Consider the following 27,156-nt stretch of genomic DNA (forward strand, 5'->3'; position numbering starts at 1 on the left):
ACTAAATGTGCCTTTGTGATATGCAGAATGTCACGTATCATATACAAAATGATTTTTTACAGTTTGCAAAAATACATTTGTGGCTCTACTGATGCAGTTTGCTTTCTACGTTAGGAAAGGCCTTTGGGAACTATTATTCTCTATTCCCAAATAGCCACACCATTACAAAAAATGAAAGCATTGCTGATTTTCACTTTACTGATTATCTGCATATAACAGGCTGGATAGCTTGGTCAGTAAACCATAAAACTTTTAATCTCAGGGCCATGGGTTTGAGCCCTCTGTTAAGTGAGTCCTTTTTGTCTGGCAGTAAATGCAAAGGATTAAATCTCTGACCTGATAATGAGCTGCTTCCTGTGCCAAGGATACAAGGTTTGAATCTTTCCACCTTCATTTTCCTGCTGTGTGAACTTAAGCAAGTCACTTAACCAGACAGTGCTTTGGGGCAATTGTGAATATGGGCTAAGCAACTGTGTGCCCTGGAACTGCCTATAAACCCATAAGATATTTTCACAACAATAACTTGCCTGTTTAGTATTTGGAGTTAATAAAAATCAGTGACTTTAATAACTTATTTCAAGTTACTCCTTTTTGCTTCATAACTGCCCTCAGGTTTCTTGGCACATCCTTCTGTAGGCCACTCCCTATGCTGTATAATAATATCCATTTTTAACCAGGTAGACCCACTGGACAAAGAGTCCTTTTTCTTGTGGAACTTTTGGAGAAATGGTAAGCAAACAAGGGCTGATGGACTCAAACCCTTCACCACAGGAACTAAAGTTCACAGCATTAACCCTATGCATCAACTACCATATCTTATTCTTTTAGGCCAGTCCCATATCTTCCCTCTCAGCCTGTCACTGTAGCTCCCCATTGGTCTCCCTTGGCCTCTTTGACCCATATCCAAAACTTACCTTTGAGCATATCCTCCCACATCCCCAGCTAATTAGATCCACATCCAAGCACCTTGGGCTAATGGCCAAGACACATGCCCATGTGACTCATATCCTGCTAGCCCACTAACTTCTGTGGGGCAACTTTTCAGCTTCACTGTCACCACTAGGTAGATTATTTTATCTCCACTGTAAACAGTTAGAGACAATGTTACTATCACCCCCTTCATTAAACTTGCTTGTTCGAAGAAGGGTGTCCAAAGAATAATAAAAGCAAATTAACAGTACTTTATACATTTTGTAGCTTGATGATCAATGAATGGTTGAAAAGGCAATCACCAGCATAAAGAAAGAGAATGACAGCTGGGATTGGAAACACCGCAGCCTGCAGCAGTCAGCATGAAGGATATTAGGGCTGGCAAAGACAATAAAACTGGCATGATCATTTAGCCTCTAGAGATTCACTTTACAATGTTTTTTTCATTCAGCTTTCTGGAGAGCTTATGTTGTAATCTCTGGCTTTTGCTAGGTTTGCATATGCTGACAGTGATAATTAGAAGAGACCATTTGAATACTTTTATTCTGTTCTACTAAAAAAAAAAATTAAATACAAATTCTTCCTTTAAGAATTTTTTTTTTAATATCAACAAGACAGACAGGCACTATCCCTTACAACTTTTTAAAATCACTGCCTCAGTATCTAATTGCTTTTCCTATTGGTCTGTTTTGACCTTGAGCTCCAAGAAATCATGTTTTCATTGGATCTTTAAGTGAGCCAATGTTTGAGCAGAACCTGGTGCCTTCTAAGGTCATTTTGGAACAATAGAACAAGCACACTTTCTGAGCTTAAACTCAGGGAGCTCCACCAAATGCTGAGTGGTTGAAAGGTATGCTAACTCTGCATCAGTAGCTGAGGGGATACTCCCATTCTCTTATACATCTGTGCATAAAATAAACATACCAAAGAGTACTGGACCTAGGGCATATCCCCAGGTTAATCCACTAATCGCTTCCTTAATTACTGACATTGTTACTCTCTCTACAACAAGGGCTGGAAGTTGGCAAAATGGTTAAGGTGTTTACGTTGCATACACAAAATAAGAGGGTGATTCTCACTTTTGAGAAGCATGGCTAAGCTTAGAAAGCCCCCCTGGGATCATTAGCCTAGTAATCACATATGAGCCATCCTCCGCAGATTACCTTCTGTATCTTACTATTCATCCATGTAACTGTCCAGTTTTTCAGCCTTGGTCCTACCCCTTATCCCTTTAGTTTCAGCCTCCTGTAGGACTGAGTCATACACCTAGCAGAACCCCAGATAGACTGCATCTATGAGAACCATCTGTCAAGCTCTTATGTAGCTCATTCATATAATTGGATTTGATATGACTGACTGATCATTTTGGCCATGAACCCTTTTTCGTTCTGGTCCTGGAGACAGCTGTCCTCTAGCAATGTTGCCAGATTTCCCCTCAGAATCAGCTAAACAGGCTTGTACTTCCAGGGATTTTTTTCTGCCCCCCCCCCCCCAAGAATGATACAATTAATGGCCTCTGGTCCTTTGACATTTCTGCACTAATCAATGATCTGTTTGAAGATCTTTGTCAGGGGAGGTCTGTCAAGTCATTGGTTAGATTTCTAAGGACTCTGGAAGGCACCCCATATGATTTTTGTGCTTTATCCTCCTTAAGATCACCTGATTCCCTCTCAGCTTTCTCTCTTTATTGTGGTATCTGTCTTCTATTCTCTCCATTATGCCATGTCTGTGTCCTAGCATGACACCATCCCCTTACTTTCCTGTGTGAAAAATGAAAGAAAATGTTCACTCTCTACCCATAAACCAAAATGAAAAAAATGCCAAAACAGGTACCAAATAAACTCCAAATCAACATCAGCGGCACCCTGGATACCAAAACAAAACCAATAGGTCCAAGCAGTAAAAGTTTATTAAGAATGACACCACATAAATGCACTTTAAACAGAAATATGTTTCCATCTCCTACTTCCTCAGATGTGGACTGACAGGCTAGCAAATCTCTTCACTCTCTACCCATGCTTCTCCCAGTCTTTTGTGTTCTCCCTATAACTTTTGCTCCTTTTGGCCAGTTCTGTCCACCCCCTTTCTTCTTTTTGCTGCGTTCCCAAAAAAAAAAAGACATTGCTTCCTTCTTTTTTGCAAATACCTTTATTGAGCTATCACATATGACATAGGCAAATTTACATTCATATAAAAGTAATCACACTATAATTAACATAAACATTTTACTTCACATATATTGCTATGTACCATATAACATAAGCAACATTACATAAATTATTCAATTCCTGCTTTTTTTTTAACAAGAAACATCTTTATTAAACCATCACTTACTACACAGGCAATCATACATTTATACAGATGAAAACAAACCACACCGACACAATCCTAGTCGCAAGCATTTTACATCACAAGCCATACTAACACTCTCCCAGTTGCAAACATTATACATCACTTATAATCTACCCAATCTTTTTCAGTTGAACTTTACATAGTTTATTTATGTCCTGCTGCCTTTTAAACCTCATTCCTCCCTTGTATGTATTGTTCTCACAATTCACATTTTTTCCTATGTAGTTTGCTCCTACCTTTTTCTAAAGATCTCAATTCCAGTTGTTTTATCTCTGTTACAATATCACTACTTCTAGTGTAGCTGTTTAGATTTTGATTTCCATTTTCTAGTAATTGCTTTTTTGGCAGCCACCATTATTAGACACAGCAAAGCCTTCCCATGCATAGGCAATTCCAATTCTGTATCAAAGTACAGAAAAATAATCTCCCTCATCAGGCCAATCTGCCCACCTAGCATCTCTGACAGTGCATCCCACAGAGAATTTTTAAAGTCCACCAATTCACTGCACTCCCAGAAAATATGTTCCCAATGACCTCTTTCTTCCCCTTCACACCTCTAACCTTTTTTATCCTTTCTGCTAACACCTTCCATCATTTGCCTTTGCTGCCTTTACCATCTTTATTGCATTTTTCTAGCTACCTCACGTCCCCTACCTTTCACTCTGTATGAACACCCTATCTTTTGCCTAATTGCTTTCCTCAGATTACCAGGTAGTCACACTGGGCCTCTTCTCTTTTAGTTGTTTGCCTCTTCCTCAGTCCCGTGTCCATAGCCTTAAGAAAACTACCCCAAACACATCTCCATAGTTTGTTTGCTCCCAGTTTCCTAACACTTTTTGACTATCTCCTCAACAAAGTATAATTGACTTGTCTAAAATCTGATAACATCATCTTTATCTTTTTTGTTTTTCTCCTTCCCCCTCTACTATAAATCACACAGCGCCATGATCAGTGCTTGTTAATGGTGCCTTAACCAAGATGTCTGTGTTAGCCTCTGCACTGGTTAGAACCACATCCTGTATTCTAGCCTTTCTTATACTGTCCTGCACAAACATCATTGTCCAAGACCTCAGTCAGTTCCCTCACCCTCTCTACATGGGAGCTGGCAATCTCCTAGTCTCCTCCTGGGAGACTCAGATCCCACATGAATATATAATTTTGAATTTTCTCTAGTGTGTTGGGTGTTTATTACTACTAACATTATTGTGCATATTATGTTTTCTAAACTCACTGCTAAAGATTCATGTCAACAATCTTTCATATCATAGGGCAAGCTCTTACCCTTCTTGCTGCACCAATGGACAAGAAATGGAGTCAACAGTCTCACTTGTAATACCAGTACATGTTCACCCTTTAATGCAATGTCGTACTGTAAGGCCCGCAATATCAGCTACTTAAGCAAGTGACCTGCCCTGATGAAAATGGCACTGTTGCTCAGTTGTTCGACAACAAAGTCATCAATGAGTTATTTAGTTCTTTTCTTCCTGGAACCATAGCATCCCTGATGAGCATTAGCTCAAAAATGTAATGTGTCTTCAGTAGCATAACCGTTGTATGATCATGAGAAAACAAACTGTCTAACACTAAAATAGGCTTCTATGTCACTTTTCCCCTACTCATCTGTGTAGAGCTGAATACTGTGACTCCCTAACCTCTTCGATTTTTAAAGCAATATTTTGTTGTATTGTTGTAAACCGGTTTGCCACATCTTTAAATGTACCTTTATTTACACCCAAATATACATTTTCCTCTGCGGTCCAACCCTGGCACCACTGTGATCTCTCATTCAAGTTTTTTTTAGAAAAACAGCTTTACATGCAAAGATTAAATGTCCTGAGAGCTATTCCATTTCTCTTACCTCAGTCTTGTTCTACTGTAGTACCTTTCTGTTATCTCAGATGAACCATTAACCTTTTATATAGACAGCTTGAAAACCCCATTTTTGATACCAGCACTGATTTCCATGAAGTCTTGACTTCAGCGTAGTCATCTGGATTATCACTGCTGAGTGAGCCCTCAAAGACCTCACACAAATCCTGAAATACAACCATTCCTTTGTGCAGCTATTGCCAGGTCTTATCTAAGAACTAGAAAGAATTTAAGCACATTCCCAGGGTAGCCCACTTCCAAGACTCCAGCTTCTGCTCTGAACTTTTCAAATAGAGCATAGCTCACTTCACCTTATCCACTTACAACTCCTGCTGCATTACAGTGGTTAGTAATAGCCACTTAACCTTATCCACGTATGACTCCTGCTGCATTACAGTGGTTAGTAATAGCCACTTCACCTTATCCACGTACGACTCCTGCTGCACTACAGTGGTTAGTAATAGCCACTTCACCTTATCCACGTACAACTCCTGCTGCACTACAGTGGTTAGTAATAGCCACTTCACCTTACCCACGTACGACTCCTGCTGCACTACAGTGGTTAGTAATAGCCACTTCTCCTTACCCACGTACGACTCCTGCTGCATTACAGTGGTTAGTAATAGCCACTTCTCCTTACCCACGTACGACTCCTGCTGCATTACAGTGGTTAGTAATAGCCACTTCACCTTACCCACTTACGACTCCTGCTGCATTACAGTGGTTAGTAATAGCCACTTCTCCTTACCCACGTACGACTCCTGCTGCACTACAGTGGTTAGTAATAGCCACTTCACCTTATCCACGTATGACTCCTGCTGCACTACAGTGGTTAGTAATAGCCACTTCTCCTCTTTTTCACATGGAAAAAGTCTGAAGATCGAGTCAGTATCCATTTCCCAAAAAATGTGCACCCTTTTCTTTCTCCATCACTGACACTACAGGTAACACATATATATTTTTTTCAGTTATACTGCCATTAACTTTTGCCCCATCCACAAAGGAGAAATTCTGCATGACTCAAAACTTCACTGTGTTCTTTTTTGGATCCAAAGCTTAAACAGAAGCATGACAGTGACCATATGGGGGCATCAGGAGAAGGCCTGCTATCCTACCAGCTGCCTTTTCTGTTACCATTCTTTGAAGAGACACTCTTGGCTCCATACTGATTTCAAACTTGCACAACACTTATACAGGTTATCTACTGTTGCAGCTAATGGAGAAGCCTAAAGAAAGCTGTTTACCAGTACTTTTCCATAGTTTCCTGTCTCATTCTACACAAGTACTCAGGGATTTGAATGATACTTAACAGAGTGGCCTAATCTGCACAGTCTTCCCTTTCTCCCTGCATTACACATACCGCCTTCGCAAATGTTTTATTTACAGTTTATCTAGTGTCTTTGACAACCCCTTGGTCCTTCCATTCCCTGTTGCCACCTTTACCTTTACAGCCAAACTGTAAATTCATTTCTGATAACTAATAACAGTAAAGGGTAACATGGGATCTTATTTATTAACAGAGATATAAAATAACTAAAAGTGATACACTGAAAATCAACACAACTCTTTTTGTATTTGTTTTTCTCTCCCTAGTGCTACAAGGGCCACAGTCACATCCTTTACTATAGGGGCAGAGTATTCCAAATATTTCATGCTTGCCTCTTCTTCCACTTATGCAACTTTATTAATGCTCCCTGTCAAACTTCTTCTTGTAGGAATGCAAAATGTGGCCCCTAGTTGTTCTATCTCCCTCTCTAAAACACTTCCTTTTTATTAGCAACACTGCTATATGTGGACCTCATCAACCCAGTCACACTTTACCAATCAAGCAGAGTGCTGCTTCTACCACAAGCAATGGTCACCAAATTGGTATGCAGTAGCCTCAAGGCAACCACAGTGTTCTAATACTCACAGTAACACCCTTATCACAGTTGACTCAATAGTACACACATGGATATACCTCTGATCTGGCAGAGCAAAGAGAAGGTTATGGTCAGCTGTCTCTCAGGTATCAGAATTTGTAATGTCACCAAGGCTAATAGAACCCTTACCCCTCCGCCCAGGTATGCATACTACCTAGTCAATGCAAATGAGGGTGTGAGTGTCCTTCACCACTCCATTTGGGAAGATATGAAGAGGCACATCACTTACCTCTCCTTGTATAAGTTTAGAAAGTAGTTAGTCTTCGGTAATGGCCTGCCATCACCATGAATGATGCTGCAATGCAAGCATAAATAATTGACTTTAACCATTGTCTCAGTAATTGTTTTCATTCTAAGAAGGTTATATGTGTCAGCTTATAAGAACATGGTAGGCAGTCCTTTCTGCTTCATTACAGATTGGCTTGCACTTCTCCATCTCCCCTCAGAGATTTTGCATTTTGGTTAGGACACTATCATTCCCTCGGTTGTGCTCATTTTAGGAAGATTTAGTCTCCTAAGCCTACTAATCCACTACATTCCAGTCAAGTTAATATTTATTTAAATTTGTTAACCAAAGTGGAGTGTTGATCTACCTGGATCATTATCAGGATCACCCAAAACGAGATATAATAGTGTTGTCATACATTAGTTAAAGCATAAAACTGTTATGTATTTATTAAAATACCTGTTTGCTAGAAAATCATCGAGTGAGTGTTCAGATACTAGAGGCTGGAGAAACAGATTAAATATATACATACAGTATTTACTAACATTAATGTGGCACTACTCAGTGCTAGCTAGAAACCTAAACAGAGTTACCTCTCCTAGAAGTCTTTATGACCCTTGAAAAGCAAAAACATTCACATAGTTATGGAAAACTGGTTGAAGTCCAGTGACAACACTCCTATGTCTAGGTTTAATACCTTCCACTCATTTAGAATTCCACTGTGGGTTGCTATGATACGACTGGAGAAGCATCCTTTTTTGCTCGCAACCCTATCACCTCACAAATAACTAAATATGTAAACTAGAAATCCTGCATATCCTTGTATCTTTAGGCAAGTCCATGTATGACATCATTGCGAATTTCAAACTGCCTCCATAACCCCTGCAGTCCATGACATCTACTTTACCAAACTACATTCTTTAACTGTCAAATCTAACTCCGTTTTTCCAGGAGATTACAATTACCATTCCATAAACTGTCTAACGTACACTATGAGCAACAAATATGCACAATGCTTCCTGGACTCTGCCAATACAAGTTCTCTTAAACAGATAGCACCGACTCCTACCAGATGTTCAAATGTACTTGGTTTTGTTTTTGCAAATATGTCTCTATCAGGCTCCATACCTGCTATTAACCAGTCACTAGTCAAATCAGGCCACTGTGTTATATTTGTTTTAGCTAGTTAGTTTTAATTTGTTAACCAGGTTATAAAACTGATGCATCTGAGCATTTTGAAGTTCAACCTTAAGGCAAAGAAATGCCACAGTAGCATATAAAACTGAGCACAGAGTTGCAGTAAGTAATGTGCAACAAATTATTGCAGTCTGTTTAGATTTTATGAGAACAACTGTGGATCAAATAAAGTATATTGCAGTCATCTTAGAATCAAATATTACATGTGACAGTTTTCTATGTACAACACGTATTTACAGTGGTTTTATCATCAATAATGGGAGGAGAAATGAAAGGCTTAGATAAAGTTGGGAGTGTGGCTTAATGGTTAAGGTGTTTGCCTTACAAACACAAGGTGCAGGGTTTGAGTCTCGCAAGGTATAATTGGCTAGGCTTAAAAAATGGCTCCAAGGGCAGTTAGCCTAGTACTAATCTATGAATCTATGAACCTAAGTCAGAGAATAGTGTGGTGTAGGTAAAAAGGTTATATTCTTCATTAGAACGTAACCCCAGATGTGCTCAAATCGTACGGTTTTCAGGGACTTCTCCAAACTAACTTCCTGCAACTAACTAAGGAGTTTTAAGTGCTCTCCACTCCAAGAGGACCCAATAGCTAAAATGTCTGTTTACTTCAAATGTCTATTCCCTCCTGAATTTCTGCATTGAGGCATATGCCCTCATCTGCCCAAATACAATGTAAGGTTTAAAACCAAGCTCTTATGGTGGAACCGCAGAAGAAATAAACTGCACTGCAACAGATAAAAAACTTTTAGCTCTAAAGAATGAACTTACATTCCCCTCACTGTAAATGATCTTAAAAGGGGAGGTAAATAGATACGGTGAAGGATCAAAACCAGCAAGGCAAACAATTGTAAAGCATTGTGTAACTAAATTAAGAATTGCAGAAACAATAGTTAACCAGTGTGTAAAAATACTAGCAGAGAAGTTTAGCTCAAACTTCTCTTTACCCTATTTTTCCCTCTCACTACCCCCCACACAGAAATTAACTTGGAACAAGTCCTAAATGCTTCTCCAAAACTACACACACTGGATCTGTGGATCCAGAAAACAAATTAGGTTGTTTCTTCATTAGTATGAAACACCGCCTCATCAGTTGCTTCACAGTTCCATTCAGTATAGGCCTTTCTACAAGTTATGTAACTGAGACCTGAATTTGGTTATTGTGGTAGCCCTTCAGAAGATTATCCCTACAACTGACCCTGAGAACTACAGATCAGTTAGTCCTAACAGTATCATTTGTAAAAATAATGGAACACTTAATAATGGAACTCATAATGAAGGTTATTGGTAGATTGTGCACCTTGGACCCAAATTAATCTAGTTCTCTGAAAGGTAGACCTTGTACTTAACCCGGTAGATTTTTGAGAAGATTGTAGAGGCATTATTTATTTATTTATTTATATTTGTTGACCGAGAGTGTCCGACTGGACATAGGTCCATTTTCAGAGGAGGCCCAGGGAGAAAAGCTCCACAGTTAAAATAAACAGACAGTAGTTACATTGGATTACATAGCGATTAACAATTTACCTAGCAATTACTTACAACATATTTACAGATGAAGAACATAGTACATCAGCAGACAACTAGAATCTTTATCTGTGAACAGACATTAACAAATGTTACAATGAGAAGTTCCTGCTGTATAAATAAGTACTAGGCTTATGAGCATCTGAGCTTGCTATAATCAAGGTAGTTAGTGGAGTGGAAAGGAAGGTAGTGGTTGGATGGGGTGGGTGATATTAGAGTGGGAGTTGCAAGGGCATAGCCAGCATGTTTTTAGGTGCGCTTTTAGTAAAGGTTTGAAGTGGGTGCATGATGGTATGGAGGTAATTGTGGGTGGGAGGGAGTTCCATAATTTGGCTATGGTGCAAGAGAATAGTGCTTCACCAGCAGAGTTATTGGCTTTAGTGATCTGCAAGTGATTTTTGTTGCTGGATCTTAGTGGTCTGGTGGTGCGATAGGGTTGGAGGAGATTCTGGAGGGATGGGACATTTAGTGGATGGTTTACTAGTTTGTGGGCAAGTGAGAGTTGATACCATTGAAGGAGGTGAGGGAGTTCAAGCCAGCCCAGTTCAGCAAGTGAGAGACAGTGGTGACTATGGTAGGATGCCCTTGTGGCGAATTTGGCAATTTTGTTGTAGCAGGTCTCTAGCTTGTTTAGATCGCATTGCCTTAGGTTGGTATATATTGGAGAGGCATAAAGTAGGGTGGAGATAAGGTGGGAATTTGCTATTGAAATCTTTGCTGCTTTGGTGAGAAGTTGCTTATTTCTGTATAGTGCTCCTAGTTTTTTGTGGACTTTTTTATGGTCACGGATATGTGAATGTCAAATTTTAGTTTATTGTCTATTTCCACTCCTAGCAATTTGGTGTGTTCAGTTGGGTATATAGTGGTGTTGTCTTTTGCTGTGATGTTAAAGTGAGAGTTGTTTTGAGTATGTTTGGTGGGTTGGAAGATGAGTAGTTTAGTTTTGTTTGGGTTGAGTATTAATTGGGCATCAGATAACCAAGTTTCAACAGAGTAAAAAGCTTTCTGTGTGCCTTTTTGCAGTTTGGGTAGGGACTGGGCTGAGCAGATGATGGTTGAATCATCTGCGTATTGTATGAGTGTGCCATGTTTGGTGGCAGAGGCTGGATTATTGGTGAAAACAGAGAAGAGTAGGGGTCCAAGGATGGAGCCTTGGGGAACCCCTATGGAGACAGGTAGTTGGGGAGATATATCATTCTGCCATACAATGGATTGTTGGCGATCAGAGAGGTAGCTCTGAAACCAGTTGGTGACTGATTGTGAGAAGGATAGGTTATTGAGGACAGAGATAAGTTGTTTGTGTGGGACCCTGTCAAATGCTTTAGATAGGTCTTGGAAAGTAGCAGAGGAGAGATAGCCATTGTTTTTATGCTGAAGGATAGTGTTAGTAAAGGAGAGTAAGGCAGTGGTGGTGCTATAGTTTGGTCGGAAACCATGCTGAGTATTGGAAAGGAGGTTGTTAGTAAGGAGGTAGTCTGAGACCTGAGAGTGTATGCATCTCCCTAGTATTTTGGAGAGTGGAGAGAGAATAGCTATGGGGCGGTAACTGGTTAGTTCTGTGGAGGGTCCGCCTTTGTGGAGGGGAATTATATGTGATACTTTCCACAGTGTGGGAATGTAACTTTCTGACAGAGATTGGTTAATCAAGATGGATACTGGGTAGGCCAGAGCATCAGCTGCGATTTGTAGGTATTCACTTGGGAGGATGTCTGCTGCTAATCTGGTGGGCTTAAGTTTAGTTAAGAGTTTTTTTATGTTAGAGGTAAGTACAGGAGAAAAAGAGAAGGCAGTGGGGAGATTACTAGTTGAAGGTGTGGGTTGGAGGGGAGGGGGGGGGGTGTGTTGTTTAGCTAGTGATAAGTATGGTTTGTGTGAAGTGTGTGTTGAATGAGGTAGCAATATTTTCTGAGGAGTGAGGGATATTAGGAGGAGGGGTACTGACTTTACCTGGGTGGAGGATGGAGTTTATGGAGGACCAGAATTTTTGGGGGCTGAGTTGGGAGGAGTCTAGGGCAGACTGGTAGTATTGGAATCTGTAATGTTTTATTAGCTTTTTGACTCTATTGCATAGTTCTAGGAATTTCTGTCTAGTTGAGGGGGTTTTGGTTTTGCACCAGTGCTCCCAGGCTTTATCCCTGTTTTTCATTTCTGACTTAGTGGTTTTCTGTAGCTATGGGGGAGGGTTGTGCTTTGATTCTGGAAAGTCTTATGGGGACATGGTAATTAAGGATGCTCAGGAAGGTAGCGTTAAAAAAATTCAACTGCGTCATCAAGACTGAGGTACATTAGAGGATGCCAGTTACATTCTTTGAGGGATGAGATGAATGTGAGTGGGTTAAAGTTTATTTTTTTACGTATTTGATGATAGATGACAGGTTTAGCTTGGTACAGGTATTTTTTGAGTAGGAATGTTGGGGACTGATCACTGAGGCTATCTGATAAGCAGCCTGTTATATATGACTGGGGGCTCTTACTGACTAGTATCCAGCCCAGGGTAGTGTGCTTGCTGGAGTTTTTATTTATCCTGGTTGGTGACTGGACTAGTTGGGTGAAGCCATGAAGGCTTACATGATGGGTTGGATTGTTGCCAGAACAGGATTGCCAGTCAATATTGAAATCACCTAAAATGATAGTTTCTTGGGGGAGATGGTGGGTAGACCAGCTGAGGAGGTTTTCTAGTGGAGGGATGTTTGGGCCAGGTGGGAAGTAGCATCCAATTATGTTTATGGTTTTGTTTTGGTTTATTTTAACGTTGGTATATATTATTTCTTCATTGCCTATTTGTGGAACTGATGATTTTATGATCTGGATGTTTAGATGCTGTTTAAATATTATAGCTACACCGCCTCCTTTCTTGTTTAGCCGGTCTACTCTTAGTATGCCATAACCTGTAAGGAGTATTTGCTCACTGGTAATGTGAGGTTTTAGCCAGGTTTCTGTCAGGATGACTATATCTGGGGAGTACAAGTCTATGGTGGCATGGAGTTCATGGACTTTGTTGTATATACTTCTAATATTTAGACTTAGTAGAAGGAAGTCACTTGGCTTTCTATTAGCTGTAATATGGGAGAAGTTGTGATTTCTAGTCTGATTATGAGGATTGGGGTTGGAAATGGTAGGGCCAAGGTTTGGGTGGATATCTCCACTTAGGGCTAGTTTAGATATGCATGAGGGTATTAGTTTTCTCAGTTTTTGAATGTGTTTGTTTATAAGGGAAACTTTATGATTGTGCTCTTTGGGTAATAGGTATGGTGGGAGGGTTACTGTGTTAAGTTGTAGGGGTGCTTTATGTTTGAGTAATATAGTTGATAGAATATGTGGGGGGGTGCATAGGGATGTTTCTTGAGTTGGTGGGAGGGGAGCTGAGTGAGGGTGAGACATGAGTGGTGGTGTGAGTAGTAGTACAGTGGTAGTGGTTGAGTGGGGGAATGATGGAGCTTTGGTATGATGTAAGATATGCAAGGAGAGTGCATGCAGTGAGCATAGGTAAGGTATGCTTGTACATGTTAGTTGAGGAGGTGTGATAGTAGTGGGAAGATGGAGGAGGAGGTAGTGTTGGGTTAGTGCTGTGGTTGGCTACTGGGAAGATGGGAGGGGTTTGTGAGTGTAATAAAGGTGAGACCACTGGGGGTGGGAGGGAATAGGGGGCAGGGTGGGGAGTGAAGTGGGTAGAGACCCTGTTAGTTGCTCTTATGAGGGGGCTGGAAACAATCAGGTAACAGAGTTAACTGATAAATGAACATATGATACTGACAAGGGTGGTTGTAGTTTTAAAAATAGTGCCTGCCACAGGTAATATTTATTAACTTTGGGATTGTCTTAAGGTAATAAACAGGGAAGGGGGAGGGGACAACAAGGGTGTGAGCAGGCAGTTGTTTGTACTGCTGCTAATGAGCCAAAGCAAAGACAAGTTTGTGTTTAAGAAACAATCACAATTGACCAAGGACTGCTCTGAAACTGTAAGTCATTTCTTAACCATTTCTCAGGTGGAAAAACAGGATAACCTTGTATCAGTAGGCTACTGTGGTCTCAGTTTAAATTAACAAACACACAGTATTGATCAGTTATGGATACTATTTGCTAATAGAAGGGAATAAGAGAGAAAGTGGAAGATGAGTGTGTGTGTGGGGGGGCTGCTTAAAAGCCAAAGCAGAGTGCTCTCCAGGGGAAAATGGATAGTGGCTCAAACAGGTAGACACATACTCAAAGTTAACTTTAGCTGTTTGCAGACAGTTCAGACCCAGACAGCGCTTTTCTTACAAGAATGATAAAGGTGGTACCGCAGTTGAATACTTAAGAGTGGTGTTAGGTCTAGAAAGAAAGAGTACAGAGAGGAGTAAGCACTTTGAGATGGTAAAGATATATTAGAAAGATTACAAAAAACAAACTGAGCAAATAGCTACTGTATATGCAGGAAAATGTCTTGAACCAACTACTAGCATATGCAGATACTGAGCCAGGTGGAAAAACATCTGTTAGAAAAACCTCAAGACAGTTATGCAGTCACAGATAAAAATATAGCGAGCAGCACTCTGTCGAGGTTGTCTAATATGATTCTATCCACCAGTAACAGCACAATTATATAGAAATAATTAGACACCAGTATGAGCTGTCTACGCACAACACAATTACATGAATAACATTAGTGAACAAGGTGCAGCTATGCAAACAGACCATACTATTATACTAAAAACAACTTGGTGCAGACAAAATGCTAGCATGCCACAGTAACTTCCAATAATAAAGCATAAATCATATTAGATGTCTAACACAATTCAACATAAACATATGCAGTTGTAAAATGTCTTAACACAATTCAACGTAAATAGGCATTTACAGTTGTAAAACACTTACTGGAGAGACACTGAGCTCCTTCATGGGGCCTGTAGCAGAGTGGATTGTAGTTGTAAAAATGGTGCCTGCCACAGGTAATATTTATTAACTTTGGGATTGTCTTAAGGTAATAAACAGGGAAGGGGGAGGGGAGAACAAGGGTGTGAGCAGGTAGTTCTTTGTACTGCTGCTAATGAGCCAAAGCAAAGACAAGTTTGTATTTAAGAAACAATCACAACTGACCAAGAACTGCTCTGAAACTGTAAGTCATTTCTTAACAATTTCTCAGGTGGAAAAACAGGATAACCTTGTATCAGTAGGCTACTGTGGTCTCAGTTTAAATTAACAAACACACAGTATTGATCAGTTATGGATACTATTTGCTAACAGAAGGGAATAAGAGAGAAAGTGGAAGATGAGTGTGTGTGTGTCGGGGGGGGGGGGGTGCTGCTTAAAAGCCAAAGCAGAGTGCTCTCCAGGGGAAAATAAATATTGGCTCAAACAGGTAGACACATACTCAAAGTTAACTTTAGCTGCTTGCAGACAGTTCAGACCCGGACTGCGCTTTTCTTATAAGAATGATAAAGGTGGTACCATAGTTGAATACTTAAGAGTGGTGTTAGGTTCAAAGTTAACTTTAGCTGTTTGCAGACAGTTCAGACCCGGACTGCGCTTTTCTTATAAGAATGATAAAGGTGGTACCGCAGTTGAATACTTAAGAGTGGTGTTAGGTTCAAAGTTAACTTTAGCTGTTTGCAGACAGTTCAGACCCGGACTGCGCTTTTCTTATAAGAATGATAAAGGTGGTACCACAGTTGAATACTTAAGAGTGGTGTTAGGTTCAAAGTTAACTTTAGCTGTTTGCAGACAGTTCAGACCTGGACTGCGCTTTTCTTATAAGAATGATAAAGGTGGTACCGCAGTTGAATACTTAAGAGTGGTGTTAGGTTCAAAGTTAACTTTAGCTGTTTGCAGACAGTTCAGACCCGGACTGCACTTTTCTTATAAGAATGATAAAGGTGGTACCATAGTTAAATACTTAAGAGTGGTGTTAGGTTCAAAGTTAACTTTAGCTGTTTGCAGACAGTTCAGACCCGGACTGCACTTTTCTTATAAGAATGATAAAGGTGGTACCGCAGTTGAATACTTAAATTAGATGAAGAAATTAGATGAAGAAAAGTCTGTTCACACTGTCTACTTGGATCTGGCTTGGGTATTTGATATTATTTCACACTCTGTCATCATAGAAAAACTGAACTAGTTGAATATAACCTCCTGATTAACTATTTGGATAACTAATTAGCTTACTAGCACAACTTACTCAGTCAGGGTTGTGGCATATGATCCTTTAAAAGGCTTATTCCCAGAGGAATCCCCAAGGATTCAGTGTTGAGACAACTACTCCTTGGTATTTACTTTGCCAATATCAATGCTGATGTCAAGAGCCTGTAGCTAACTTAAGTTTGCTGATGATGGCAAACTTGGAGCTTTTATCAACTCTCCAGAAGATACCCATATCCTCCAAAAAAAGCCTAGCACTCACAAACTCATGGAGTCAGGAAAATGGGCTAAAGCTAAATGCAAAGAAATTCAGCTGAGATACACAAACAAACAAGCGCACCCTTGTACCTATCATATAATGTGTCATATAATCTGAACATGTTGCATTTTAGTAATATATTTTTGCAGCACCTTCTTTAGAGTCTGCAGTGAATATGAAGGGATCGACATTTGTCAGGTCATATAGCCTGCATTGTTTAGAGTGATGATCAGAACCGTCTGATCTTCATCACCCCTTCATTGTTACATACTATTGTGGTATAGTCTTCTCTACAAGATCAGATTGTAAAGGATTCTGCATTTAGTTAAAAACTGTTAGTCTGACAGCACAGACGACTGAAGTTCCAACTTACTGATGAGCTGCTTCCTGTGTCAAGGGTGCTGGGTTTGAATCTTTCTACCTTCATTTACCCCGTGTGTGACACTGAGCAAGTCATTTAACCATTGCATTGCAGAAATAGGGAGTTTGTGCTTGGATCCTTAATAATCTCCAGGACTGCATGCCTAGTAACTATGAACCTGATGTTGTTGTTTGCCAGGCATTTTCTGTTGCATAGCTGATCTAGTTCAGGAAATGTTTTGGTAATATCACTGGCACATTATTGTTTAATGCAACACTGGCATTTTATTCTCTGAGGGTTGCAGGCTCTGTATTTGTCAATCAAACGCTTAAATTTAAAGCTGTTTGCCAGCAGCAACGTGTGCATTAGTAATAGTGCTCTTTAATGTGAAATTATTCAGATGGCATTTACTTCTGCAGAGATTACATTACCAGGTTTTTGATATTTCTTATGCTCTTATAAGTACTCTTATGTTTAAAATGTGCTACACGTGGCTGGATCATATGGTATAATGCTACAGATCGTTATACAATTTCATATAGTTCATCCAAAGCTACCACTAAAGTACATATAATTTATTTCTTCATAACAATAATAGATGTATACAATCAACAAAGTCGTTATAACTGTTGGTGGGAGTGGGAGGCTCTCTGTAAATGAAAGCACCTTATGCTCCTTTCTGCTTCTTTCTGGTCATTTTTACTCAGTGAGTAATCTGGCTTTGCAGCACTAGTGTGTGTGTGTGTGTGTGTGTGTGTGTGTGTGTGTGTGTGTGTGTGTGTGTGTGTGTGTGTGTGTGTAAATTTAGCTGGAATAATTTGGGGTGGAAGTGTCTGCAAAACTGTTTGCAGGTTAAAGTTAAATTAAGGAGTAAGCAAGGGGATAGATTGTGTTTTTGTGTGTGTGTGTGTGTGTGTGTGTGTGTGTGTGTGTGTGTGTGTGTGTGTGTGTGTGTGTGTGTGTGTGTGTTGATGAGTGCAGTGTATGTCTGAGCTTTTCTTGTGTAGTGGTAACATTACGGAAAGTTTTTTTATATGGTAAGGTCTAGAGTTAAAGTTAGGGTTAGGAACAGGGTTAGGGTTATCAGGCATTAGTAAGGTGGTGCAGGGGGATGAAACCAGTCCCACTTACTCCACATAGTCTTCTGTTGGCAGTTCCACATATGTCCCTTGTTTGCTTTGTACATGGCCTAGACTGAAATTCCAATAAATACTTCAAAACACCTTAAATTAATTGGCCAGTCTTCTTCTTCGTCTTCTTTCAGCTTTTCCTGGTTAGGGATCACCACAGTGGCTCACCTGTACACTTATGATTGGCAGTGGAGTTTTCCGGTGTCAAGTTGCCAGCCTGGCACCCAACTCTTCACAGAAGGCACACACAGGCACACACTCATGCCTAGGGCCAATTTAGAGTGTCCAATCCACCTACAGCATGTCTTTGGGATGTGGGAGGAAATCGGAGCACCCGGAGGAAAACCACGCAACCACAGGGAGGACATGTAGACTCCGCACAGAAGGCACCCCAGCCGAGGCTCAAACCGGAGAACCTCTTGCTGTGAGGCGGCAATGCTAATCACTGCACCACCGTGGCTGCCCACAAATTAATTGGCCAGTCTATAAAATCAAAACAACTTCAAATTCTTTGAAAGTATCATCATTTCTAGACATAGATTCCTCATTTCACATTATTCAGCATGTTTTTTCTAACTAAATACACCTCAGCTAGCACAGTCCATGGTTTAAACATGTCCTGGACCAAAGTTTAAGCATAAATAACCAATTCCACATTTCTTAACTGTCTTCTCTTTTTAACTGTTCCATAGACAGACCAGGCCTTGATCCACATCTGGCTTGAATAAAACGTTTATCAAACACTCCCAAAATGCTCTTAAATCACCTACTGTCTTTCTTATTTAAAACTACTGCAAATTCTTTGGATATTTAACCTTTATGGTCTCTTACTCAGCCTGTCCTTGCGATGTAATAGCAGCACAGATGGTCCCTAGGCCTTAACCTGCTTGTGGTCTGAACTAAACTTATACAAGACACATCAGCATCATTACTGAATTACTTGATCTTTATACTCTCAAACACAACTTAAAGTTGCGTAGAAACAACATTTTCAGGCATACACATCCATAGCACTTTAATCACGTCTTCTCCATCTAACTTCACTAGAATATATTCATATGGTTGAAAAATTCAACATATCGAATCCAAAAATGTTGAAAACTCAAAATTTGAAAACCTATTCAATACAGGGAGGCAAGCCCCCTCCCCCACACCCCCATACCCCTGATTATTATATATATATATATATATATATATATATATATATATATATATATATATATATATATATATATATATATATATATATATATATATATATATATATATATATATATATATATATATATATATATATATATATATATATATATATATATATATATATATATATATATATATATATATATATATATATATATATATATACCAACTCCAGGATGGCACAACAGTGGAGAAATGGCAAAGCAAATTCTCATTTTCAGTATTTTAAGTTTTCAGCATTTTTGAATTCAGTATTTTTTATTGACCAAATGAATATATTCCACTTCATTACAAGCAGTTCCATCTTTGCTCTGCTCATGATATGTGCTAAACTCTTCAAACATTGCCCCAGCTCCTTGTAAATCAACTTTCATTTCAATTTCAAAATTGCATATACAAGGTTACATATAAATTTAAATGTTTCAGGTATTTAGTAGTTCAACCACAACCAACCCACTTCCTTACTCAATATGGCCAGTATGTCTAAATGCACCATAAGGCATCCAAACTTTGCTATACTCACGAATTACACAAACATTATGCAAAAAAACAAAATATATATATATATATATATATATATATATATATATATATATATATATATATATTTATATATTTAAAAAATTGTCACCCATCTGTAATATTAGTAATTTTAATTTCTGCCTGTACTTATCCTTTTCAGGTGTAAATGACCAGCCAGAAATTGTTCCCACATCTTCTCTATTTAGCTGCACTTTGCATCTCCAACTAGCACTCTGAATATTTTATGCATTTACTTTCAACACCATGTTTTCCAGTGGTTTACATTGTTTTTTTTTTTACAGTATTGTCAGTTGTACCATCCGTTTCATTTCCTGGTCTAGATCTGAACTGGGTCAGTCAGAATCAGCCCACTATTCCACTTAGCAAACTTATTTAAAAAGCAAAAACACAACCTGACACACTTCATCTTATTTAATATTTTCCGACTAGCACTTGCTTACCTAATTTAATTGAAATGAATAACCTCTCTTCTTTAGAGCATGCTGACGTCCAGCTGGCTTTTCCTGAGGTCGAGAGTTTTTGAAATACAAGTAGAGAATACAGTAGTACTCCAGTTTTCAGGTCATTTTAAAACTTGTAAGCTGCCCTCATTGTATAATTACTCCAGACTCCTTACCAATCTCTAATGCTCCTTTCTCTTTTTCCACCTGTCAGTCAAAGACGAGCGGAGAAAGTCCTGGTTACTTGCTTCTGATGTCATAAACTTGTTCTCTTCCTGTTGTTTTTCATGTCAGTCACTGCATTCCTATATCCCTCTTGTTCTTTTTGCATCCTTGCCCCTACTCCAGGTCTTACTTATCTGTTCCTGACAAATGAAGGGAAAGGGGGGCATTACACCAATTACATCTTGTTTCACAAGCTCCCATTAAATCCACACACTCTCATTAATTTGAAGCATCGTCCACACTATTCTACCACATGTTGATACAGGCAAATTTGACAACATTTGCTCTGCATACATATGTCAGTTCTCAAAGTACAGAAAATAGAAACATAGCCATATACATATTTAAGTATTAATAATTAAAAGTCATTACCTCTCTTCTGAAGCATATGGTAATGCTCACCTCCCATATTGAACTTATATCCCATATGAGAAGGGCTGTACATGACTATTCTGGTGTACATTTGTCTACCTATCCAGTAATCAAGACTAGTCTTAAAGTTAAATTGCAGTGTGTAACACTTTAGCAGATACTACAACATTCTTTGTGAGATGTAAACTAAAAAATGTTGGAATGTTTCCCATAAAAGGAATGCTTATTTGCCTTACCTTAATACCTTGCCATTTACTGGTGAAGGTCTGTACTTCCTAATCAAATCTCCACATCTCACATTGAAGACTGCAGTTTGGATATTAGCTGAATTATCAGGTGATTGCAAATATATTTGTAAAGCTCTTTGAAATATCACTGACACTTTACAATAGATATGACAACAAATTATTCCTTTACCACATTTTTATCTCAAAGTCAGTAGCAGTTTTATTGGTTTGGATTACTTATTGTATTGCTTTCACTTACTTTAATTATTTTTTCAGATTTTATTACTTTCAGTGAATGACAATAATTTGTTGTATCCCTTACACAGAACTAACTCTGCCACTTGCAAAACTGTTTTATATAATCTAAATTTTCTTATTTGAATATAACTATTTTTTATTTATTGCAGATAAATAATCTCAACCATGAAGTTTCCCAGCTAAGCAAAGAGTTGCAGCACATTATGAAGTTACTTCAAACACATCTAGCACTTAAGCAGTATAACTCCACGTTGTTTTGTCCCTATGGTATTCACATGGGCTCCTCTCCTCTTCATAAAACTGGAAATATCCAACAGTCTGTCATTTCCAGTGGACCACATTCAGGACTGCACATTCCGCATGAACATATTGCAGTGACTACATCAAGTTTTGCAATGCTGGGTTCACAGGCCGCAAATTATGGCACAGCAGGCCACTGGCAAAGGTCTCAAGAATTTTGTCAAAAGTCTAATGAAGCAGCGAACATTCCAGAAGGCAGAAACTGTGTCTGTAACACAGCAAGTCCTACTGTATCTTACCATTACAATTTGTCTTCAGGGGACAGAGGAAAAAATAGTGCACATCATGAAGAAACAAACCCACATTTTGGTGAGGACTCAAACATCACAGTCTCAGGGCAATGTACGCTCAGTTCCACCTCTTTGGACTCTATTATTGCCTTTTCAGACTCTGCTATCCAAAGTCAAGCTGCCTTTCCATCAGTCACTCCTGACCAGTCATTGAAAACATCTGTCAGTTCTAGCCACACTTCAATTCTATTTCAAACTTAGCAGATCGGCCTGAACAAATGTTGTGCATTATTACTATTCATGACATGAACATTCTACTGTAATTAGTCTAAAGTTGTCATTGTTCCCAAAAATGCTAATTATTCACATGTACTTTGACCTTTAACTTCAGTAGGAAGCACATGGCTCATGGTAATGGTCTGGACGAAGCCATCCTTTTTCAAGCACAGGTGCTCACGATATTAAAATACAATACTCTGCTACATAAAGAAAAAAGCAAGGCATTCACTTTAACCACTGAAACAATGAATCCATCAAAAAAGTGCTGCTAAGTGTTCTAAAAAGCCTTATTCCAGGACAGGGCTCTTCTATGACCAATATCATGAGTGTTAAAAAGACCAAATCAGCAATTCTATATCATTCAGGATGGGACTGCCAGGAGAAACTTTGTTTTAAGACAATGATCAGTTCATTGAAGTATATCTATGAATTGTAAGCCTAGCATTTACAACAGAATTTGGTTGTACTGTTATTTTCTCTTCCTTTTCAGATAGTTAAAATTATGTTTATATAAGTCACATTTGAAGTACACAGTTCAGAACAAATCATGGCTGACCTATGAAATAACAAAAAAATGATTTTCACAGAAATCGTCAGGAGTTAAGGAAAGCACAAGTGGAGCAAAATTGCTTTTTACAATTTTTTACAACTATGTTATCAGCAGGACAGTGCTAATCATTTTTAAGATATTTTTAACTACAGGAAAACATCATAATGTTCTCTATTATTTACAAAATATCAAATCCTTATTCTAATCAATGGGTGGCTGTTTTATACATTTTGTCATGGATTTCAGGATATCAATCCTTATTTGGCCAAATACAACCAAAATTATATTTCAAAGAAAAATAAAATATGCAGTTCCTCATAAGTTTGCAAAAATATGTAGAATGTAAATGCATTTAAAAGAGTAGGAATATATCTAGAACTTGCATATTATATTGAAATTCAAAAACTTATACTTGTAAGATTTGGTGCATGGTAATATTTTTGTACAACACACATACATTAAAGAGAACTTTTTAAACTTAGTTAGCAGTAGCATGTAGCTTGCACTGTTCTGGATTTGAATAATAAAAAAAGTCTTTGTTATATTAAATTTATAAAACTAGGCTCACATAGTCTGCTATAGTACCTCTCCTGCACATTTTATTTGCCTGTAATTAAGTATGCCAGTCAGCATGTTCCTGTACATTTAAAATATAAATTAGAAAAAAAAATGTCAACATGACTTTGGGGTGGGGGGAGGGTTTGCTGTATCTCATGATCTTACTTGAAGGGCATTATAATATTACACACAGGTGCTGCAACCATCTGTGTCATTCCTTCTGTGGACTGGTCACAGGTTGGCTACATTCTTAAATTCTCTGCTTGTTTTCTGGCAGTGAGTATTTCAAAAGTACAGTGATCATTCATCTACTAGCCCCAGGATTGGCTGAGACTCTTTCTAGGATCAAGTAAAAATCAACCAATCAATGCACCATGAACTCAAAAATTTTATTGGAATAACATTAAGTGCTTTTATCAAAAAAATATTTTTGATGAAATGTGATTTGGATGAAAGCCCATGGTGCATCAATTTGTTGAGTTATACTAGGTTTTGGTACAGATTACAACCAAGAGGATTTACATATTTTGTTTTTTGTCATTTTCTGGGATCCTTGCTTATCCATTTGTGTTTAAACCATTAAGCACTAATTTACCCAATTCTGTATCTGCCAAAGCTCCCCTTCCCCTTTCCCAGTCTCCTGTGCATTCTATTACATCATGCAAATTCAGTATCCTTCAACAGCGGCACTTTACATGTATGTGAGGTAGCGGTATATGTGAAGAGCTTAATTTTGTGTAGTCTGTCATATGTTAAATGTTTGGCTAAATCAGTACTTATAGCGGCAGCACTTTACTAGAAATGAGGAGAACTGAAACCTTCTCCCCATACTAGCATTGATCATTTCTTGAGTAAATCCATCCAGGTGACAGAAGTAGATCAGTTAGACTTTATTTCAGGAAAGGCACATAGATGGCTAGTCTGCTCTCCATCATGTCTTGGGAATATTAGTGCTGAAGGCAGTATAGCTTTAAGAGTCATTGCAAGAGTGTGTTTCACATGCTGTGTGAATGCTCTCAACAGGCAAGTATGTGCATGTCAGTACAATGATGCTGAACAGGGTATGCACTCCACCTGCAGAATGGCACTCACTCTTACCACTACTGACATGTATGACACATGATAACTGGTAGGAGATTGAGAAATATTTTAACCTTTCCAGCAATCACTCCAACCCTTGAAGTGAAGGGTGTTGCTGAGATACAAACCAGGAAAGCAGCTGCAGACATGTCTGTTTCCATCTCCTGTAATGTCTACTATATAGCACAGGAAGTCCCAAGCATAATTAACAATATCATAATACGTCATATGGAAAGATATATTATGGATATGAGAAAAAAGATCGACATATGCTGTACTTCAGCACTCTGGCAAAGAATTAACAGGCTGTGTGCTTGTTATCTGCAACATTCCTTCATTTCTAGTTCGATTGTCAGCTGAGGTGCCTTCTGTATGGTGTCTGTATGTCCTCCCTGCATCTGTCTAGCTTTTCTTCAGGTGCTTCAGTTTCCACCCACCTCCCAATGACATGCAGTAGGTAAATTGATGTTCTGCAGATTTCCCATTGGTGTGCATGTGGTTTGTGAGCAAGTGAGAGTATGCATTCTGTGATAGACAATCTGCTTGCCAAGAATGGGTTTCACTGACTTGCTCCCACTGGCTACTGGGATGAGCTCCAGCACTCTTGTGACCCTGCCAGTGAAAAGGCAGTTTATTAGACAATGGATGGCTGTGTATATCACAAAACACATAGATATGCACACACACCTGAGACTGTCTGCTTTTGTGAAGACCAAGGTCAGTAGTCTCAATTCAATATGTGCAAATGTGACTTCCCTTTCCCTAGTGCTGCAGCAATCTAGAATTAGAATATAAAATACAGAGACTGCAGGATGCAAAACATTTGTTTTTCTTTGTACAGATGGGTTGTTCAAACTTCCTGTCTCGACATATCAGCCTTTGCAAAACTAGTCTTTATGAAAAAAAAACATATATCACACAAAAACACAAACATACATACATATACACGTGCATGTACATGAACACATATGTAAATCATATTGCATGCTAATTAACATATATTGCTCAATTAACACGCTGAGTTGCAATTCAGAGCAAGAATATAAACATATTTGCAATGCCTCTACAAAGAATCAGTATATATATATCACTCTATAAAGATTTAACAATGATTCATTCAATAAGACATTCCTGTACTTATAGAAAATGTTCCGCTAGCATATATGTAGAGGAATGGCTATCTGTAACTTTTAAATGCAGCAAAAATACTGACTTAATATTGTCTAACAAGCAGTTGTAATATTTTTATTTTATTTCATTCATTTTTAACTGGATAAGACCCATTCCTTTTGAAAGTGACCCATGAGTACTGGTCTGGATAAGTGATTCGGTCAGGGTCACAAAGAATGCTACAACATGTGAGAGTAACACTAGGATGAGAAGGTACAGCTCATGAGCAGCTGACACAGTTAACCTTCTTTGTTATACTCTTAGGCAGACTTCAATGCTCAGCCCTACACTCTTAGGGAAATGCTGCTGCTGCTGCAGATGTCAGAAATATAAGACATAACAGAAAGTATAGCAGGAGCTGGGGGGGTGGCAGCTGTAGAGTGAGGGGTTAATCGAGGGATTGAATGTGGGTACTTGCCTACTTATGCATGTATGCATGTATGTCATTTTTATTGGGCAGGTTTGTTGATCTCAGTGTATCTTTTTAAGACAACATACTCAGGCCAAAAGCAAGCAAGATTATGGAGTCAAACATATTATAGCATGAAACTTATGCAATAAATAATGATGAAACTTATCTAAATGCATGAGAGGTATGCAATTAGTAAGGGCATATTAAATCTAAGGAATATCAGTAAATACTACAGCACAAAATGTAATTGTACTGTTAACTATTTGTCTGTACTGTTCCTTATTTTCTGCAGAGTCAGTCATCATATCCTTACTGTAAGTATTTAAGCATTGATCAATAAATAACTAATCTATGGTGAGTGATTCAAGAGGGGTACTCTGTTAAAGTATCACTGGGAGAAATTAAGGAATGAAAGTTGTATCTTTCGGCTTTTCCTGGTTAGGGGTTGCCACAGCGGAACTCCGGTCTGCTAATGATTGGCAGTAGATATTTACGTACTGAGTTGCTAGCCCTAAAGTACAACCTTCAACGAAGGTATACCCATTCATGCATGTCTATACACAGAAGATGCTTTAGCTGAGAATCGAACAGGCAACGTCTTACTGTGAGGTGACAACGCTACCGCAGCACCACCACCGCAGCTATGCTACATTATATAATCCCTTATTGTCCTATTTTTGCGGATGCTGACTAGGTTTTTCCTAAAATCCCTAAACTCAGTGGAGCTCTTGCCAAAAAGAGGGAAGCTAATCTATGTGATATGTCTTAACAGTAACAAGAGCACAATCTCTTATTTTTAGATTAGTTCGTGGCATGTGGAATCCAATTACTTCTTCCATAGCAGGCCTCAATGCATGGGACTGCTTCATTAGTTTTGAGTTTGTAAACAAACAGTGCACAATAATGCACACAGGTATATTTAAATAACATCATGGCAGTACCAGAACAGTTCACTCATTAACAGGGAGTGAAAAGAGACAGTACCATGAATTTACAAATTGTAAGACTTTCAAGAAAGACTTTATTATTCATAAACACTAAGATAACAAGAGAGTATCATACTCCAACTGGGTGACAAGGACCCTTGAAATTTATCATACTAGTTATATGACTGAGAATGTTTGAGATCTTAATACATGACTTGTCTGTTAATTTTATTCCCTAGTCATACTGAGAAAGTTCTGAATTTTAAGTAAATCATGGAAAATAATGCAAATGTATCACAGGTTCAGGTATCTAGCCGGAGGGTAGAATTTAACACCGCTATATTAGTATTTTATCAAGTGTCGTAGATGGTAGGGTTTTGGTTTAAGACTGATTAATCTATAACCTGTCAGCATCAAATATTCCCGAAGAGCTTTAAAAGTTATTTTATATTTGCTCTCACATCACTTAATGGGGAGACGAGTCCTAACTACCACA

At 38.7% G+C, this 27,156-nt stretch overlaps 1 protein-coding gene across 1 annotated transcript in view; it reads left to right on the top strand.

The window, feature by feature from the left end:
* Positions 1–23,149, top strand: part of KCNH4 (potassium voltage-gated channel subfamily H member 4) — a 1,657,012-nt gene extending 1,633,863 nt beyond the window's left edge. The window contains exon 17 of the mRNA XM_044054725.1: positions 21,305–23,149. Within this exon, the coding sequence (XP_043910660.1) occupies positions 21,305–21,946 (642 nt within the window). The 3' untranslated portion in view covers positions 21,947–23,149. The remainder of the gene's footprint in view (positions 1–21,304) is intronic.
* The last annotated feature ends 4,007 nt before the right edge of the window (positions 23,150–27,156 follow it).

Source organism: Protopterus annectens, chromosome 13.part0 (genome assembly GCF_019279795.1).
Source record: "Protopterus annectens isolate FY-2018-M chromosome 13.part0, PAN1.0, whole genome shotgun sequence".
Lineage (NCBI taxonomy): Eukaryota > Metazoa > Chordata > Ceratodontiformes > Protopteridae > Protopterus > Protopterus annectens.